The sequence below is a fragment of the Microcaecilia unicolor genome, chromosome 4 (genome assembly GCF_901765095.1).
Source record: "Microcaecilia unicolor chromosome 4, aMicUni1.1, whole genome shotgun sequence".
In the NCBI taxonomy this organism is placed as follows: Eukaryota; Metazoa; Chordata; class Amphibia; order Gymnophiona; family Siphonopidae; genus Microcaecilia; species Microcaecilia unicolor.
Genome location: NC_044034.1, coordinates 292949935 through 292970993, shown reverse-complemented (window position 1 = coordinate 292970993; position 21059 = coordinate 292949935). Strand labels below are relative to the sequence as shown.

The window sequence follows — 21059 nt, the reverse complement described above, 5'->3', positions numbered from 1 at the left end:
AACCCATTCATCCTAACTGTGACCTCACACAGAGCACCTTTCCTTTTAGTCAGCTGTTCATCATCCAGAAGAATCCGGTGCATTGGGTCTACATAAACAGCTGCCAAAAGAATGGGGTTCCAATGGGAGCAATGGCGTTTTATCCTATCATTTTTTAAATAGGCTTCGCTACTGCAACATGATTTCAGAAGCAAGCATTAACATACTATATGTGGTACTTTTTTTTTAACTGCCTAAATACCTCTGACAAGCTTTGGAGAGACTGGATTGCTCCCTTTTATCAGGTGAATACACAATAAGAGAAAGTTGCCCAGATACATAAGGAAATTAGAGGTTACATTACATTCTTACTGTACACCGCCTTGTGTGAATTCCTTCAAAAAGGTGATAAATAAAGCCTAATAAATAAATAAAATAAACCTGTTTTCAAAAGCTGAGCAACAGTAGAAAATTTGGTAAGGCAAACTCACAGTTTTGATCTCAGAGCAGATGGTGGGAGGCGGGGCTGGTGGTCGGGAGGCGGGGATAGTGCTGGGCAGACATACGGTCTGTGCCAGAGCCGGTGGTGGGAGGCAGGACTGGTGGCTGGGAGGCGGGGATAGTGCTGGGCAGACTTATATGGTCTGTGCCCTGAAGAGGACAGCAGTGTTGCCAGGTGGGCGGTTTTACCGCCCAATTGGGCGGTTTTCCGCGACCCGCCGCGGGAAATTTTTGCCCGCGGCGGGTTGCGGTTTTTTGGGCGGTTTTTTAGGCTTCCGGGCGGCTTTTTGATTTTTTTCGGCCGCGGGGGGCGGGGTTAGTGACATTTTTGGGCGGGGTTAGTGACGTGGGAGGCGGGGCCGATGACGTGGGAGGCGGGGCCGATGACGTGGGAGGCGGGGCCGATGACGTGGGAGGCGGGGCCGATGACAGGGAGGCGGGCCCGATGACGTGGGAGGCGGGGCTGATGACGGGGAGGCGGGCCCGATGACGTGGGAGGCGGGCCCGATGACGGCGGGGGCGGGGCCGGTGACGCGGGGGTGGGGGTGTCAGGGGCGGGGTTTGTGTTTGGGCGGGTTTCTGGCCCGGATTGGGCTGGAAAAAAAATTTCTACCTGGCAACCCTGGAGGACAGGTACAAATCAAAGTAGGATATACACAAAAAGAAGCACATATGAGTTTCTTATTGGGCAGACTGGATGGACTGTGCAGGTCTTTTTCTGCCATCATCTACTTTGAGGAAATGCCAGGCCTTTAGAGATCATATTTGGATCTATGCTGTTAATTACAATACTGTCTCTGTCAGGTGTTCAGCGCAGCGTCCTGGTAGCGCTATACAATTACAAATGCTAATAATAATTACATCACACAGAATGCTTTCTAATTGGCTCTCACTATACAGATAAGGGTCAATTGCTTTTGCTTTGCTCATTCACTGGCTTTCCTGTATTATTTCCCCTTCAAAACCATCGTTTGTAACTTGACCATTTTAACTAAGAGTATAGGCGTTACTAAAGCACAGCTGCAAAGTTACCTGCTCTCGGGAGCGAAATTTTAGGCTGGTCCTGGTTTCTAACAACCTCATCCTAGTGCACTATGGGAACTTCAGTGCTGATTTTAACTGGTAGCAGTCAGAACTACAAATACCGCACACTGCTTTGCCATGCCAAAAGGCTAGGGTTGGCTTAAGAAGTGTCTTCTTCCAGTACTGAGTAACTTGGCAGCTGTACTAGTGATATTCCAGCTGCTCGGTCCATAGTCCCTACCACAAAAACCACATTTAAAAAACTGTTTAGGATAAAAACACGAAAGGTAAGAACACTATCAACAAATGACACCTTTAATAAAATACCAGCAGTGCTCGGGAAACACCCCTCTATTGAAAACATCACAGGCCCGTAACTAATATCAGCGAAAGAAGGAAACAAGAAAAAAAGTTACTACCATCCTTTTTCACTATACGAGAGAACTCATTAGAAATTATTATATCATCATTCTTTTTATTCCACTGGCGACTCACCTTCCGCGGTTACTTTTCTCATAGTACCGCACTCCATTCCACGTTCAATTCGCCTTCACACTCTTAAGCTGCCATATCAAACTTCACGCTCAAATCCCTGACAGCTCTCATTGGCCAACGCATCCTTTTCAAACTGACCAATCAGAACGTACGCGGAAGACTGAAAAGACGTTAGACCTGGAAGTTATTATTAATATTACGTCTTGTTGTCGCGTACTACTGGGTTGAATCAGTGGTTCGAGGTAAAAAGCCTTTGGTGTCCTTCAACGGGCATTTGAAGCACAACAGTTAGGATGTGGGGATGGGATCGTTTCACTTTTTTTTGCGCTGGAAAGTATCGCATGTCGTTCTTCTTTCGTTGGTAAGGGATTGTTTACAAGGAGGTTTAATAGACAGCTGTGGAAGTGAGCCTATCTGACAGTCTGAGATTCCCCTTCCTAACGCAGCCGTCATCCCCGTTTACTCAAAACAAAGCAAGCAAACCTATGAGCTGCTGCATCCACATTGTCTTTTTTTATTATTATTATTGTTGATCCATCTGTAACAAGTCTAAAGCTGTTTCAGTTGGATAGGCAGTGCTTTGGTGGAGGACAAAAGTTTTTTTAAACTTATTGGACAGCTTTTTAATTTATTTGAAAGCTTCCCATATGTAGGTATAAATATTATGAAAAAAAAAAACAATTGAATATCACTAAAACAGCTTAAAAATTATTATAGCTGGTAGAAATAGCAATTTTAAAGTGTATTTTGTGCTCATTTTTCTACACTAAAAACGAAATACACTGTATACAATGCAGATGTCCAAATTTCAATGAGAATATCCTATTTCCTGAAGGGTTCATCTTAAATGTTGTTGTAATCTGCCTTGGGAAGCATGGTGTTTTAAAGATGATGGAATATATTGAAATTAATGGAAGTTGAATTAAACTCTCTTTTCAATGGGGTACATGGAATCATAACATAACTATGCCGGGGCTGGTGGTTGGGAGGCAGGGATAGTGCTGGGCAGACTTATACGGTCTGTGCCCTGAAAAAGACAGGTACAAATCAAGGTAAGGTATACACAAAAAATGGCACATGTGAGTTTATCTTGTTGGGCAGACTGGGTGGACCGTGCAGGTCTTTTTCTGCCGTCATCTACTATGTTACTATGTTAAATGGGTTATAAGCCCCTAATGCAGCCCACTGGTTTTCTTATATTTTGTTCTTGTGATGGCTCATACTGTGCCAAAACTGGAAATACAGTGAGACAGAATAATAGAATTCAGTAACATCCAAAACTTATTTTTTTATGTTTTAATCATCTTTATTGAAAGCAAAACATGTTGGTTGATAAGCTTCATACAGAACAAGAAAAAACAGTAAACCATCCAACATGGCACAAAAAAATTTTACTTTTACCCCAAGAACCCTTCCCCTCTCGTACTCCCCTCCCTCCCTATAAGCCCACCTGACTGTTTCCACCCACCAAAATAACACAACAGATGCACAGATCAGTAGGACTCAAAGCATTTCATAACAAGTAAAGTCATAAACAACATAGTTTATACCAAATTCTTTAACCACACTTTGGTTTTGCCTTTGGGTTTAATGAGCAATAATGTGCATGTAAGGTCTAGATAAACAAATGTAAACAATGTTTAAGGCATATGCCCTAAATATGTAATGTTTGGTAGCAATAATTAAACAGTGATGGAATATTCCCATAATAGGCAGCCATTTTCCACTGAAAATAATCAACTAAACTTGGTGACTAATACTGTGCTGCTTTCTATTTTGTATTTTGGTGGTGTACTGTTTGACTGCATAATTAAATCACACTTGCAAATATTCTGATATGGCTTTAATTAACAAAAGCTACCATAGAGGCAGACATGGTCGTATAATTAACATAATTTTATTTATATTTGGGTAATGACTGAGAAAAATGCTATTAAAATTATATTACAAAGCATTCTGCTGTATATCAACCAGTAGTAAATAATAGTAATAAACAATATTAAGTGCATTTTTATAATATACCACTGCATTCTTCAAAACAGAATGAGCAAGTTCCCACAAACTATCTAGGCACGGGTAAAAAAAAAAAAACTGTCAAATGCTCCCGGGTTTCAACCTAATACATGTTAAATGTGGGATATGAATGTCATAAATAAATAAATAGAAACTCTGATTGTTAAGCACCTGATTCTCAAAACATGTTGTCTGACCGTTACCAGAAGAAAAAAAATCTCTGCACGAATATAACACGTGCTAGGGTGTCCCTGTAACCAGCCCCTCCAATTGACCACTGATTAAGATTTATAACAAATTACTACTCTAAGAAAAATGATCCCGTTTTTATGCTTCCTCTGTGTACATCTGTATGCTGCACAAGTTGGCATGTTTGAAAATATAAGTGAGATTAGTGTACCTGAATGTAACTCACCTTGAGCTACTACTGAAAAAGGTGTGAGCAAAATCTAAATAAATAAATAAAAATACTACCCACAATAAAGAATGACAACGTAGATGCAGTAGCTCATAGGTTTGCTTGCTTTGTTTTGAGTATACAGGGATGATGGCTGTACGGAGAAGGGAAAACTCAGACTAACCTAATTGGTTTCAGCGTTTTGACATCACTTCATCTCCTGTCTATTAAACCTCCTTGATTGTTTATATCGACTCTAGTTCAAATCCTGGATCTCAAGGAAGAGTACTTTCATATTGCCAGTGCACCTTCCTGCAGAAGAACATTATTAATTTATAACCATGTCTTTCAGGCTTTCCATATCACCAAGGACATTTTTTCAAGTTATGGTAGTAGTGGGAGCTTTCCTTTGTGAGGATTGGTTGCAGGTTCATCCATACCCTGTTCCGGGGCAGAGGGAGCAGGGAACCAGCGGAGCCGACAGCCACGCGGCTGCTCTCTGCACCCTTCCAGCAGCGTGCACCCAGGGCAGACTGCCCCCCACCGCCCCGCCCTCGGTACACCACTGTCTAAATACAAAATTAGAAAAGATGCACATTTCCAAAAAAGCAAACATCCATCAGCAGCATGTTCCCCTTTCCTTCCCCTCCCATCCATGAGCAGCATGTCCCCATCTCCTCTCCATTCTCTTCTATCCATTTGCTGCATTTCTCAATTTTCTCTTCTCTCCCCTCCATGCACAGCATATCCCCCTCTCTTCTCCCATCCACCTGCAGCTTGCCCCCTTCTCTCCCTCCCATCCATGACCAGCTTGTCTCCTCCCAGGCCTACCTTGTAGCCCTGGTGGTTTACTGGCCTCTTCGGGGCAGGAAAGAACCACAATCATTCCTGCCCGCTGCTGAGACTTCAAGTGGTGGCCTCACAAGACTTCCACAAAGTCTCACAAGGCTGCTGCTTGAAGCCTTGGCAGCCATTTTCAAGAAGTGGCGATAGCAGGGAGGTCAGCAGTAGCAGGCGGGAGAGAGTGTTACAAGAAATTATATATTTTGGGGAAAATAGCTCTAGAGCAACTCGCCACTGTTTATAATTTAAGAGCAGGTGCTGTATTTATAAGTTTTAGGATATTAATTTCTCCACCAATCACCAAAGGTGATAATTGCAATAAATTAAATAAATTAAGTATATATAAAAGATACCATATACTCAGAACACAAGGAGACCGTATTTTTAGTTTCAAAAAGGTTGATTTAATATACAATTGCACACGAGAGGTAGGTTTTTAAGAGGTCTTTACAGATAATCTGTGCATAAAGTAGAACAAAGTAGCAGGTAGGTTAACTTACAAGTCCTTGTTACAAGCATGCTGTGGTCCAGCTGATTGATGAGCACATGGTTAGGACAGGAGGGCTTCTGCAGTGAATGGATCTGAGTTGCTTGCAGCTGAAGAGAATCTGACTCTTGGGAAACAGCTTGTCCTTTTATATCTTGCAAGCTGCAGGAGGATATGCCATGTGGATCTTTGTCCTGATTTCCTGGTTTCCACACGACCCTTGGGCATTTGCAAAGCATTGTGGTATCTTGGTCTCATGTCTGCACACGACCCCTGAGTTGGTCTCATGTCTTATGACATCACGAGACTTGCTGTCTGGATTTTGCTGGCAAATGGTCTTTTGATGTCCTGCTCAGTCTCTGGGGCAGATACACATTACAAGTCCTTCCTTTCTGCACATGTCTGAAAGCTGATGGGAGGGGCAGGTATACCTTTGACAAGCAAATGTCCTGTTTATGCTTCCTCTGAGTTCTTTGTTTTCAATGGGGTATTCAGGTGCCCACCTTAGTCATGCCTTTGTTAGGTGGGAGGGCAGAGGAAGCTCTTTTGTTTAAGGAATGAGAAAAGGCAAGGTGAGGTCCCTGCCACTGCAGCAGTACCTTTGTCTTGTAAATATTCCCCAAAGGGAGAGGGAAGAGGGCTTTTGGAATGAAACTATTTTCTCTGCTGCAGTGTCAAATATATATATTTAAAAGCTGCACAAATATATTGGTGTATATATATGTATCTGATCCAACACAACATCATGCTACACATTTAATTCTGATGATTGGCTTATACCATAACAAGAGTAGAATGCTTTCCTGCCCAAAGAGACCACTAGACCACCAGGGTGTGCTATTGTAGGCGCTGGGAGGGGGAGGGGAGAAGGCCAGCCCATCCATCAACCCGCCAGCCCAGAAACCCAAACGGGCTGGCTGGAACAAAACGTCTGGACCTCTGACAGTCCCCTGAAAAAGAGGACATGTCCAGGGAAATTCGAATGTATGGTAACCCTAGTATTGGGGGTTAGGCCAGCTTGCTGCATAGAGATAGTATTTAGGGGATGGGGCAGTTTGTGGGATGTGGCATAGTTTTGGGGGGTGACGGCAATTAATAGGTTGATTGGACACTTGGGATAGTTGCAAGGGGTGGTTTATAAGGGTGGGATAGTGCAGGGTGTGTGGTGTATGGGGGTGGGGTAATTGAAGGGAGCAGCATGCAGGGGCTTTTGGGAGTGGGGAGGTAATTTACGGGGTGGGGCAATTTGCAGGGCTTGGTAGGGTTGGCATAGTTTTTAATGGTGGCAGCAGTTTGTGTGATGGGGCAGTTGTGGGATGGCGGGACAGTAATAGAGCATAGTTTTAGGGGGTGGATCATTTTTTGCAAAGGAGTATTTTATTGGGGTGAGTATAGCTTGGGGGGTCTGGAAGAGCAGAGAATGGGTAGAGACAGTTTAAAAGGTGGAATTCCTTAATTGCTGTGTTCCAGCTTCTGTAGCATAGAAACTTACAGTGAAACTTCCTTTTTCCATAGAAGAGCAATTGTGCCTTTTTTGAGAGGCAGGGAGGAGAGAGAAAGTATTTCTGTGTACCCCCCAGTCCCATTTGACCCTTTTGCCCCATTTTAAATGTATATCTTTTTACTGTTTTTTTTTCCCTTCATGGAGCTGATATTGCTGCCAGGAGAACTGTTTCTTCCCAACCCTGGAATTCAAATGTATTGAGCTATAAGCTTTTGAGGACCAGTCTGGCAAAGTGAATTTTGATCCTCAAAAAGTCATACCTCAATGAATTGGTTAGTCTGTATGATGCCACCTGCCTCTGTCAGTTCAGCTAGAGAAAGCTTCATAGCTAGTTCTTTAGCCCCTTTTGTACTGATACTGATGGAAAGAAATGCCCCTGGATATGTGCACAAAAAACACATATGGGGATCAATTCTATATAATTCATCCAAATTTGGGTGGCAAAATATAGGGCACCGAACGCTAATACTATATCGACAATTAAGCGCTTTACACTTTTCATGCCAACATTTAGGTGCAACCACTTACACCATGTCAATAGCAGGCATAAATGTGTGCACCTGAATGCTGGCAGCTGGATGTGTAAATGACACCATTCTGTAACCCATTTGTTACAGCTGCTGGTAATGCCCATGACCCACCCACCTGTATTCCACCTCTTTGCATCTATATGCTATAGAATTTATGAGCTAATTTTATTGCATAGGGGTGTAAAGCAATTACATGTGTAAGTGCAAATTAGTAGCAATCAGTGCTTGTTAAAGTCAATTATGGATAGTTGTTACCAGTTACGTCATTAAGTTACTCAATTGGTGGTATTCTGTCAATTGCGCACCTAACTGTGCGAATTAATGGGATGATGCCCATATTTTAAAGTATTAGGGTCTAATTGCAACTTGCGGTCACCTACAAGACTACATCTATAGCTGATGGAGCATATTTGAAGTTGGAAGGAGCATGTACGTGTGTCTGTTGCCAACTAAGACATTTTTCTTACCATTCTGGCCACTGTGTCAGGAGCATGTTTCCATTGTATATGACTACTTTATACCTTTTGATCAGTGCAGCTCTATTCTGTTACAAAATTATGTAACACTGTTATGCAGCATCAGAAATAGTATTTAATCCGCAAACGAATCTTTTCCGGAGATGGGAAGGCGGTAGAACAAGAGGACATGAAATGAGATTGAAGGGGGGCAGACTCAGGAAAGATGTCAGGAAGTATTTCTTCACGGAGAGGGTGGTGAACGCTTGGAATGCCCTCCCGCGGGAGGTGGTGGACATGAAAACGGTAACGGAATTCAAACATGCGTGGGATAGGCATAAAGGAATCCTGTGCAGAAGGAATGGATCCACAGAAGCTTAGCTGAAATTGGGTGGCGGGGGGAAGAGGGGTTGGTGGTTGAGAGGCTAGGATAGGGGAGGGCAGACTTATACGGGGTCTGTGCCAGAGCCGGTGATGGTAGGCGGGACTGGTGGTTGGGAGGCGGGAAATACTGCTGGACAGACTTATACGGTCTGTGCCCTGAAAAAGACAGGTACAAATCAAGGTAAAGTATACACATATGAGTTTATCGTGGGCAGACTAGATGGACCGTGCAGGTCTTTTTCTGCCGTCATCTACTATGTTACTATGTTAAATAGTATTTTATTCTGTGTACGAAAGAAGAGCGGGAGTTGGGAGTGATTATGTCTGATGACCTTAAGGTCTCCAAACAGGTAGAAAAAGTGACGGTCAAAGCCAGAAGGATGCTTGGCTGCATAAAGAGAGGGATGACCAACAGGAAAAAAGAGGTGATAGTGCCCTTGTATAAATCTACGGTGAGGCTCCATTTAGAGTACTGTGTGCCATAGGAGCCAACTTTTCAAAACGATTGGGGGTGCTGAAATTTTTTTTTTTTTTTTTTTTACAGGTGGTGCATTCCCCCTCTCCCTCTCCTACCTCCCCCTCCTCTCCCTCTTCTGAGCTCCAGGCCCCCTCCCTCCCTCCGAGATCCAGGCCCCCTCCCTCCCTTCCTCCGAGTTCCAGGCCCCCCTCTCCCTCCGATTTCCAGGCCCCCTCCCTCCCTCCGAGTTCCAAATTTTAAAATCATCTTACCTCGGGGTCCTGGCGGCAGCAGTGAAAGGCATGCAGGCTCAGCACTTCAGCCTTCCCTTCTCTTTCTCTCAGCTCTGGTCCTGCCCTTATGGAAACACGAAATGAGGGCAGGACCAGAGCTGAGAGAAGGGAAGGCTGAAGTGCCAAGCCTGCTCACCTTTCACTGCTGCCGCTGAGACCCCGAGGTAAAATGACTTTTAAAATTCTGGGCAGCATGCAAGAAGGCGAGGGCAGACCGGCGGAGGACTGTTGAAGGAGAAGAGGGCGGGCACTGGACAGGTCAGGCTGGCGAAGGGAATTTCCGGTTCCGGCGGGTGAAATATTGGGGGTGCTCGAGCACCCACGGAGTCGGCGCCTATGCTGTGTGCAATTTTGGAGACCGTACCTACAGAAAGATATAAACAGGATGGAGTAGGTCCAGAAGGCAGCTACAAAATTGTTAAGCTGTCTCAGTCATAGAACATATAGGGACAGGGTCATGAACCTCAATATGTATAATCTGGAAGAGAGGCAGGCGAGAGGGGATATGATAGAGATGTTTAAATACCTCAGTGGCATCAATATACAGGAGGTGAGCCTTTTCAAATGAAGGAAAACTCTGGAATGAGGGGGCATATGGTGAAGTTAAAAAGAAATAGTCTTAGGAGGAATCTAAGAAAATACTCTTTCATGGAAAGGGTGGTGGATGTGTGGAATGCCCTCCCGGTGGAGGTCATGGAGACAAGGACTGTGTCAGAATTTTTGGCCTGAGACCTTACCCCACCCATTGATTTAGCGGTAAGGTCTCAAACGCTACCTGGGCGGTAGGCATGCAGTTCACGTCCACTGTTGTTTACCACCAGGTAAGTGCCACACAGTAGAAAATAGAAAATATTTTCTACTGCGCATTTTTGGTGTAACCAAATTCAGAATTACAGCCCAGGGCATCAGAAGCTGGGCAGTAATGGCAATTTGGCTTGCGTAGGCCCTTATTTTGGTAGCTCTATTCAGGATTTGGATCGCATGGATGTCTAAATCCTGAATTTATAAAGCTGGATACAGGCCCGAGTTCAAATTGTACTGCACCAGGATCCCCTTGGTTTTTAGCCCACTGCTCTAACCATTAGGCTACTCCTCCATGCTTCTTGGATGTCTAATGTTCTTATGCTGTCATAATGACTTTGTAAATAGATGTTCATACTAGATGTCAACAGCACTTGAATATCCATTTCTCATGTATTTTAGAACAAGTATATTGGCAGAGCCTGTTCCGAAATACTAGCACCATCAGCTATAAAATGACCTGGATGTGCTGTTCCACATTATACATACTTTCCTTATTTAGAAGCCCTTTACAAAGGTTTAGCAAGCACATCACGGGCTTGCCACGTGCCAGTTCTGCACTTCTGCCGGGCTACCGCAGGAGCCTGGCAGTAGTGCCTACCCTCACTGCACGCCATTTCTAGCGCATCAGATTGTTTTTTAGTGCCAGGGTCTTACCTGACGGTAATTAGGCAGCAACACATGCTGCCGGTTAACGCTGGGCTCCCCCAGGAAATGGTCGTGCAGCAAGTATTTCACTTACCACACAGCCGTTTCCTTCGTCGACCGGAAATTCCCTTTTACCGAATGGTGGTACAAGGTGGCATCAGCGTGCGGCAAGAATGCACGCCAGTGCACAGGGCCCCTTTTACTGCTGCTTGGTGTCCAACCAAGAGTATAAACAAATCATCTTAAATTTAACAAGCTTGTGTTTAGTTTATAAATATATCAATTTAATAATAAATCATTAAACATAATTAGAAGCGCAGTGTACATTCACATACATATTTATTTATAAATAGACAACATAAATAATTAAATAATGTTTTGTGCAGAAACAAAAAGATCAATAATTATAAATCACAACAATATATAATATAAACTTTGATTTGTCTTTTCTGGGTTTAAAACCTCAATAAAAGTGTTAAATGTCTGATGCAGACGTACTTGGAATAAAGCATATTTTGGACATTTGTCTGATGCAGACTTACTTAGATTTAAACATATTTTGGACATTTTTTTTTGTGATTGAAAGGCTTACCGTAAACCATTAAAGAGTTTTGTGGTAATTTGCCTGTTAGTGTGTTTTGAGCACACATTCTGTACATTTTTTAAAATATTTTTTGGAGGGGGCATGACATGGGCGGGGAATAAGCATGGAAGCGTTATTCAGTTAAGGTGTTCGCATTATCGTGCGCTAACTGAATAAAGAGAAAGTGGTAAGTGCTCTTGCTTTAACTTTTTCAGGTAATGTACGCAAATATGAACATTTTCGCACAACCCCAGACTACATCCTCCCTATCTCAGACAGCCTGAAAATCCTTGGCGTTATTATCGACCGTAACCTTACACTTGAGAGGCAAGTTAACTTTACAGCTAAGAAAATGTTCCACTCAATGTGGAAACTCAACTAAGTGAAATCATTCTTCCCGAGGGAAACATTTTGCAGCTTGATACGATCAATGGTACTAAGCCATGCAGACTACTGTAATGGAATTTGGCCGGGATGCAAAGAACAACTCATAAAGAAACTTCAGACCACCCAAAACACAGCAGCCAGGCTTATATTTGGAAAAACGCGATTTGAAAGCACCAAGCCCCTCCGAGAAAAACGACACTGGCTACCAATTAAAGACTATTGCTTTCAAAATCTGCACCCTGGTCCATAAAATTATCTATGGCGAAGCCCCGGGACATATGACAGACCTCATAGACCTACCAACAAGAAACGCAAACGGATCAACACGAACTTACCTAAATCTCCACTATCCAAGCTGCAAAGGTCTCAAATACAAATCAACTTGTGGATCCAATTTCTCCTGCATAAGCACACAACTGTGGAACACACTACCAAAAGCCGTGAAAACAACGTACGACCACCTAAACTTCCGGAAATCACTAAAAACCAACCTGTTCAAAAAGGCATACCCCATCGACCCAACTTAAGTGCCTAAACTCCACAACACAACGAAACCGAAGCTTGTAACAGACTCTACATAACTCTTTCTCTCTATAATTCCCCAATGTGTCTATAACACATGAACGTTATCCGACCACATCAACTCCTTGTATTTGTTTCTCTACCGGAGATGGCGAACGCCTCTACGGTACAATGTAAGCCGCATTGAGCCTCCAAATAGGTGGGAAAATGTGGGATGCAAATGTAACAAATAAATAAACCTGAATAAATAAAATAAAAAAAAATGCCTTAATTAAGGCTGTGTTAGAAATGGGCTTAGTGAGAGGAAAGTCCTGCATAATGTTTTGGGATGCATATGAAGTTAACCATGCACATTATATCATGTCAGTTACAAAACCATGGCTTCAAAAAGAAATTTAACAAAATGAACCTGATATAATAGCTGTATTTTTTTTAGCCCCAATACTTTTACCTTGAGCTAGTGCTTTTCAAAAATTGACTTTTTTACATTTATACCCACTGGGATAGTTTTCTACTTGTCAAATTGTATTAGATAAGCTGAAGACTATAGTACACAGGGAACAAAGAAAAGGAAACTGTTTGACACACTACAGTACTTGGTTGTTGTCTCAAATCGAGTATAAATAATGTACATAAGTTAATTACTGCTTATCTGAAAAAAGTTTAAAGTCGATGATAGCTGACTGCTCTTGATACTGTGCCATACTGACAGGCTCATTCTCTCTTTGGGAGGTGCAAATGTACCAGTTGGGACAGGTGGCTGATTCAAAGGTGGAGGTTGTTACAGCTGAGGAACCATGGTCAGACTTGAAGAATATGAAGCGCAGTAATGAATCATCATCTCTGATGTTTCTAATGATGCCATTAACCTCCTAAATAAGGGGGGGGGGGGGAAAAAGCTTTGGTTAGAAAGGAAGATTTTACAAATAATTGGGTTTTAATTGCATCACTTTGCATTATGGCTGCAAAAATGCCTACAGGTGAATATTTGTAAGGATCGAGGGTCTTAGGGGTCTTTTACAAAGCAGCGCTAGCATTTTTAGCTCACCCTAAAAATCAGTGTGTGCTACATGCTGAGATGTCCATTATATTCTTATGGTTGTCTCACTGTTTAGCACACTGATTTTTAGAGTGAGCTAAAAACACTAGCACAGCTTTGTAAAAGACCCCCTTAGACTTAATATACCATCTTTCTGATTGCTGTAATCTTCTCAACTTTCAGAATAATAATTTAAAAAAACTTTAAGGCGGCACATAAGTAAATCTCTGGTTCTCAACCACATCCTTGTGGCATACCTAGCCAGTCAGGATTTCTGTCTATCCACAATGAATATGCATGAGATAGATCTGCATACAAAGGAGGCAGTGCATGAAGATCTATTTCATGCATAATTCTTTGAGGATATCCCAAAAACCCAACTGACTGGGTTGAGAACCACTGAAGTAAATGCATCTGCCACTTCTATCTGTTCAAAAACAGATCATTTGAAAAATCACAGAATGAATATTCAGTATAACATATTGTGCTGTAGAAATGGTCACATTTTTAATACAGATTCTAAAACACTAGTTATTGCCCACTTACTTCCAGCCGCAGCTCTGCATGACCTCCAACCATGACACATGACAAATAGAGATTCCTTCCCATGATGCCTAATGCAACTGGATTTTTGCGGTTGCTGGAGTTAAAAGGCTGAGAGGTGTATAAAGCCATGTTTAATTTCACTGTAGGAACAAAAACACAAGAGGAGCAGGCAATCAATAACCATGAACTGCAATCTCTCCTAGCCTCTGATTTCCTATAACATTCAATGAAAGGATGCTGTGGAGTTATATGCAGTGGTGAACTGGAACATGACATGAACTTTTATTTATCTCTTATCAACCAAAACTGACTTGGCAGGTGTAATACACCTCACCACGACAGAATTTTATCATTTTAGGATCCAGAAAAAGTATGGCTCAGGATAAAGTAACAAGTTGATCTGTGAGAAGTGTTCTTACTGTGTGGAATTCACATTTTGGATGGTACTGTTTATTGTCAGTATTGAGTTTCATAATCGATTATGGGATGTCTGCTGCTTTCTTCCTCTGCGCTCTGTATAAATACTGGCAAACTGTACAGTCAGAGCGGCAGTGCTACCCTACCAAAATTATGTAATCCAAATCAGAGTGATCAACTTTTCTGTTTAAAAAGGAAAATAAAATCCAAACTATAGCAGCCAAAACGATTTTGCAGGTTTGGATTTAGCTGACATCTTTTCCAGTAGTACCTCAAGGTGAGTTACATTCAGGTACAGGAGGTATTTCCCTGACCCCAGAGAACTTAGAATCTAATCTGTACCTGAGGCAATGGAGGATTGCCTCAGGTACAGATGGAGCGTGCACTAAACAATGAGATGTCCATTATATTCCTATGGGTGTCTCAGTGTTTACTGTGAGCTAAACATGCTAGTGCACCTTAGTATAATACCCCAATGTGATTTGTCCAAGATTACAGAGAGTGTTAGTGGGATCTGCACCCTGGCTTTCTTGGATCTCAGACCACTATTCTAACCATTAGATCACTCCTCAATCTTCTGCTATGTGGAAAGCTTAGATTTCTCCAAATTCGACATCCAGCCTATCTACCACAACATGTGGGAATGTGTGACTTTCCAGTTCTCCCTTTAGACTTGGTAGGTTTGGTACAGGATGCAGCTAATACCTCACCCTTTTCTGGTAGGTAACTGCTAACTGATAGATTACAAGGGCTTATTACCTTCTTGTCTGGAATTGAGTCCTTGCAAAATAAAGCCACCAGCTGGGCTGATCCAGGGAACTCTCGTAAGGCAAAACACTTGTTTGAAGTGTCAGAAATCTTGTATGAACTGGATGAAAAGTATCGGTATGCAGAATCAGCCACATAGGTTATGTCAAAATCTTCAAAGGGGATGGCTTCTGAAAAATAGCAAAGTTACAAAAATGGTGATTATGGTGTCATTTTTAGGTGTATTTTGCCCAAGCGATAGCATCTATTGTGGAGGCTCCATCTGTTCCTCTGTCTTTTTAATCCATACAAATAGTCACAAGCGTGCACACATACACACGCACAATCCTCATACAGCCCTGTCACCCTAACAAGACACACTTTACCATGTCTTCTCACCAGGTTGTTTTTTCTAGCGAAAAAGGTGCCGGTACTCAAATGCCAGGCCACCCTTCAGGGGTGGGGTGATCACTGAGGGACCCACCCCACAATAACCAGCCCCCCCCCCCCCCCACACACACAGTAGCCAGACTCTCTGCAACCAGTCACAGAATCCGACAAGGCAGAATTTGTGTGTAGAGCCTGAACTCTTTCATTAAAACTTGGGTCCCATGGATCAATTTTATCAAACAATGGAAAAGGTGCCAGTACTCAGTACCCTCAAAAAAAGCCTTGCTTCTCACCCAGTCCCTGAACAGTACATGCTAAGAGTTATGCGCCAATTACGCATGTATCTCATTAGAATAATGACATATGTATGCACACATAAAGTAAATACCATAATTCTGCCTAAGCACTAATTTGTAAATATGCACCCATCTTGGTGCATATTTTACAGATGATTGTACACATAGGTGGAGTTTGGGCGGCGCATAGATGGGACTCTCACTTACATAATACTTTTACATTCGTGTCACTGGAACTTAGGTGCACTCAGTTACACCTGCTCTGACTTTTTTAGGCATGTATTTAGGCTATTAGGCCTTTACAGAATAGGCTCCTGTCAGGTGTCCCATTATAGAATTACCTCCACATAGTGATCTGCACTTTACAGTCTCTCTACACTCCAGGGTTTTAAGGAAATGTGTAAACAAGGGAATACTTGATACATGGTTAAGAAGTTGAATTCAAAATAATCTTAGACCACATTAACACCATGTGACTGTGAGATGTGGGAATAAATGGAGAGAACATACAGGTACTATCCCCCAAATTCTATATATGGCACTCAAAATTGGGCGTTGATCCAAGATGTGCACCTTATTAAATTGGCTACGAAGCCAATTAGTGCTAATAATTGAGTTCTAATTTGGAATTGGGTGCACATTTCAATACGTGCTATTCTATAAATCTGTGTGCCCAAATCTCTTAATGTGCAACCCAAAGGGGGTGTAGCCATGGGAGGTGCATGGGCGTGTCAGGGCATTCCTAACATTTGTGTGCAGTGAATACTGGGGATGTGTGCCCAAATTGGGCACTGGGAATTAGACGTCTGGCACTTAAATATGGGCAACAAAATCGACACTCAGAACTATTAAAATAGAATTGAATACCATTTACTGAATCTAGTCATCTGCTTTGGAAAAGGCCTGTGCTCTGTCGTAGTCCAGTGAGTTCAGAAGTTTTGTGGCAAGAAAATTATTTTTTAGGAATCCATTTTCTGGTTATTAAAGTTACATGTGAAATGATTACCTTAGGGGGTCTTTTGCTAAGCGGCAGTAAGCTGGGTTACTGCAGCAGCCCAGCGGTAGTTCCCATCCCCAGCGAGGACCATTTTCAGTGCTACAAAAATATTTTAATTTTTGTAGCACTGGTGTTTACCTGGCGGTAATTGGGCAGTGCCACATGCTGCTGGGTTAGTGCAGGAGCCCTTACTGCCACCTCAATGGGTGGCAGTAAGTGCTCCTCCCCCCCCCCCCCCCCCCCCCCCCCCGAAATGGCCATGCAGCAAGTGCTTCACTTGTTGTGTGGCCATTTCTTTTCTTTCTTTTTTTTAAACAGCCTTTTACCCACTGCAGTAAAAGGCGGCCTCAGCGTGCGTCAAAAACACCCATTTGCCGCAGCTTAGTAAGAGGGACCCCTTAGTTATCTAGAAGGTGAAATGAAAGTATGACTCATTTAAATTGTGCCCAGACTCATGCTGATATCTGTGGCATGTCTGCTCCTAGAGGCAGAACCAGCAGCAAGTCAAGGCATTGCAGCATGAGAGGTAATGTGAAACTGCTCAGACACAGTGCCTGGGTTATGCCCTTTAATTTACAGACAGTATAAATATAGTTATTGCGAGATCCCCTACCTTCCACAAAAATACTGTTCAGGATATCGTTCAGGTCTTCATCCTTGAACAATCTTGCAGGTCTTAACATGTTTTTCATTTTCTCCACAGCCACCACGATTACCACAGCTTTCTTGAAAGTCATTGAGGGCATTTTCTGGTCAGTGATCTTCAGCTGAATGCCCGACTCGCACAAAGAGCAATTTGTGAAACAACCCAGGTCATGGAGAGAGTTCTGCACGGAGAAATATACTGTCAAAATACATATATACTGTCAAAACACATGTTTCTGACTGGCACACTAGATGTAATGCCTAGTCTTTACTAGGTGAACGTACTGAACACCACACTCCTCTCCTCCTTGTTTTCGGAGAACATGAATTTATGTTTTTCCAGCCTGAATTGAAAATGACCTCTTATCCGAGGCTTGATTGTGTTGCATCCACCTCTCCTGCTAGAGCTGTACGGTCAGTTCGCTCATGACATGTAGTCACAGTTGCTGTATCAGTGCCCTTCCTGTTTGAATCGCCTGTTATCTTTTTTGAATCACTGACTGTCTCCATTAAATTGTTTGTAAACCAACTTTTGCTTTTTTCCTCTGGATGGTCAAAAGCGTTGAGGGTCTTAATGTCAGCACTCAGATGTTACAATTTTCATATTCGACTATAAAGCCACTGTGTTGCTAGGAAAGATGAAACAGCACTGTAGCAGATAACGCTTAAAATTTATTTAGAGGTGTAGTTATCAATGTGGGCTACTGTTAAGATGGATTATTTTATCACTAACTTGTTCTATTTTAGTACAGGTCTCATTTTATGCAGTGAGACCTAATTATTAATAACTGGGGTTACCAGTGAAATAACCGGTCTTAACAGTAGCCCATGTTAATTCCCCGCCTCTTAGAAAGTCTAAGGATTTTTTGGCATTCTATATCTCTTTGTGTGGTCTGCTACAGTGTTATTGTGCAATAGGTTGAATTTGGTTAAAAGTGTTTAGTGAAATGTCTTACCTTAAGGTCATAGGGACAGTCTGCTTCATACAGAAGTTCATCCACATCACTAGCAACAATAAAATAAATCAGTTAATCCATGCCACGGAAAACAATGTATCTTAGCCCACATGAGACATTTAAAGTTTGTAACAGATACCCTGAAGCCTGGTGTATATAAGGACATTTATAACCAGGTAATTTATCTAATACAGATAAAGAGGATGGAAAAATCAGGGCCGGATTTATGTAGAAGCTAGGTAAGCTTCAGCAAAGGGCCTTATGTTATAATGGGCCTCGTGTTTCACAAGAAAAAATTAAATGCATTTAATGCACAATAATCATAGTTATTTATATTATTAACAATTGTTGGTTGTTACATATTTTTTCATTTATTAAACCTAAAATTTACTTACTACTTAATCCCGGGCATATCTTAAATGTTACAGCTTAGGAATCACAAAGGGGGGTGGGGGGTAATTCTTAATAAATGCTTAAAGTTAGGTGCCGGGATGATGTGTGTTAAGCAAGTGTGCATGCAATTGTCACTATAGAATACTAGTGTAAGCAACATTTATGCTTTTAAATTTCATATCTAAAGGGCTTCTTTTACAAAGCCACGCTAGCGATTCCCCTGCAGAAAATGAGAGGAAGCCCATAGGAATTGAATGGGCTTCCTCTGATTTGCTGTGTGCACATAAGTGCTAGGCATACCCCTGACCTGCCCAGGTCCAAGCCCCCTTGCAGTTGAATGCTTTGAATTTGGAATGCACAATTTATAGATTACAGATTAATGGCAGTTATGCATACAACTGTTAATTACTGCCAATTAGCACAAATTAAGACCAAATGTAACCAATATGTCATTAATGCCAATTAGCAAATAATTATTGAATTAAGTTATAACTGACACTATTCTATAATGTATGCTAAACTTTACGCTCTAAGCATGAAGTTTTGCGCCACGAAGAAGAGAAAATATGTATAAATCTAGCCCTAGAAAAGATTGTTAGTAGATTGGGGAATAGGATGTGGGGTAGGGGAGCTGCTATGGAAATTGTTTTGTTTGAAAAAGAGTAGTGAATCTTAAATGAATAAATCATAATAAATTAGCCACATTTGTTTCTATTTCTGTTTTAAAGCTTTATCCTGCTTTTTAAAGGAAGATTTAAAGTACCTAATTTTTTTTTTGTTACATTTGTACCCTGCGCTTTCCCACTCATGGCAGGCTCAATGTGGCAATGGAGGATTAAGTGACTTGCCCGGAGTCACAAGGAGCTGCCTGTGCCTGAAGTGGGAATTGAACTCAGTTCCTCAGGACCAAAGTCCACCACCCTAACCACTAGGCCACTCCTCCACCTGAAAGCACAGGTTTCTTTTAACAACTTTGAAAATGTATTTGGAACATTCTTATTTCTTTATTAGTGATTGATTTGATAGAATCTCATTCCTCCTGCATGTGTTCAATTTGCATCAAAGTATTTGCATGCATAAAGTAAGCATATAAAATTAGTCTGGAAAATAACTGCAAATAACCTATTTCTAAGGAAATTGCTTTAGCCTTTTCAAATAATTACCTGTGGCAGTTAGGTATCTCGTTCATTTTGGGAACCAATGCCATGGCTGGACCTGTTACAAATGATGAAAGAAAGACATTAATGTGAATAATCCCCATCAGTTTTGTGAAACTTCTCAATGTTTTGTCACTGCTGGTCAACTTGTAGACCAGCAAAGCAATTTATAACCCACTTTTAAAAATTCTAATTAATGGAGCGCAAAATAAAATGAAAACTCTACATCATCAGTTTTGAAAATCTGAAGCAGCCCTTTCCCTTCCCCTGCTCATGTCCATTTTTGAGAAGCCACCGAGGCAGAAAGTAAAGCCATGAAAAGGAATCAAAGGCAGATCACAGCATCCTAAAATCTCCTATCTGTAGAGAGATAAAACCCTTCTCGTTCACAAACCTGTTCTTTGTTTCTCTTATGTCCCTGCTACAGTGTTTATTCCTTTAGGCTCACTGAATCCTCTCCGACTTTTATAACTGTAACTCACTGAATCCTCTCCAACTTTTATAACTGTATATTCTTATGTCGTTATGGGGGATTTCCCAGGGCTTTATGGTAAGGGCGGAAGTGCTTGCCTAACCCTCTCAAATTACAAAAGTCACACTTCCCCTTTAGAATTTGACATAGTAGCGTAGTCTGTGATGGTAGATAAAGATGGTCCATCCAGACTGCCCAACAAGATAAACTCATTATACATGGTATGTGAGTGATACTTTATATGTATACCTGAGTTTCATTTGTCCTTTCCATTTTCAGGGCACAGACCATAGAAGTCTGCTCAGCACTGTTCTTATACTAAAATTTCTGAAGTTAACGTCAAAGTCCCTTAAAATTTACACTCCAGCCAATCTATATCTATTCAGTCACGATCAGGGCACAGACCGTAGAAATCTGCCTAGCACTGATTTTGCTACAAGTTTGCTACAAGTTGCTTCATGGAACAGCTAGTTCAGGAGCCGACAAGAGAAGGAAAAATACTAGACTTAGTCCTTAGTGGTGCTCATGATCTAGTGCAGGGGGTAACGATACGAGGGCCGCTTGATAACAGTGATCATAATATGATCGGTTTTGATATTGGCATTGAAGGAAGTGAAACTAGGAAATCAAGTACGCTAGCGTTTAACTATAGAAAAGGTGATTACGACAAAATGAGAAAAATGGTGAAAAAAAAGACTGAAA

The 21059-nt window shown here is 41.9% G+C and overlaps 2 protein-coding genes across 3 annotated transcripts in view; both read right to left on the bottom strand.

Moving 5' to 3' along the window:
* The window catches only part of CKAP2L (cytoskeleton associated protein 2 like), a 95723-nt gene extending 93637 nt beyond the window's left edge, over nucleotides 1-2086 (bottom strand). For both annotated transcript variants that reach the window (XM_030201706.1, XM_030201705.1), the window contains exon 1: nucleotides 1999-2086. In XM_030201706.1, coding sequence (XP_030057566.1) covers nucleotides 1999-2035 — 37 coding nt within the window. In that variant the 5' untranslated portion in view covers nucleotides 2036-2086. The remainder of the gene's footprint in view (nucleotides 1-1998) is intronic.
* A 9112-nt stretch (nucleotides 2087-11198) lies between these two features.
* On the bottom strand, nucleotides 11199-20372 carry LOC115469253 (interleukin-1 beta-like). Its single transcript, XM_030201708.1, is given in 9 exon segments — nucleotides 11199-11562; nucleotides 12542-13174; nucleotides 13888-14027; nucleotides 15064-15093; nucleotides 15096-15242; nucleotides 17348-17561; nucleotides 18336-18384; nucleotides 19892-19943; nucleotides 20280-20372. Coding segments are annotated over 7 exon segments (855 nt in total). The 5' UTR covers nucleotides 19936-19943; nucleotides 20280-20372; the 3' UTR covers nucleotides 11199-11562; nucleotides 12542-12943.
* Between the last annotated feature and the right edge of the window lie 687 nt (nucleotides 20373-21059).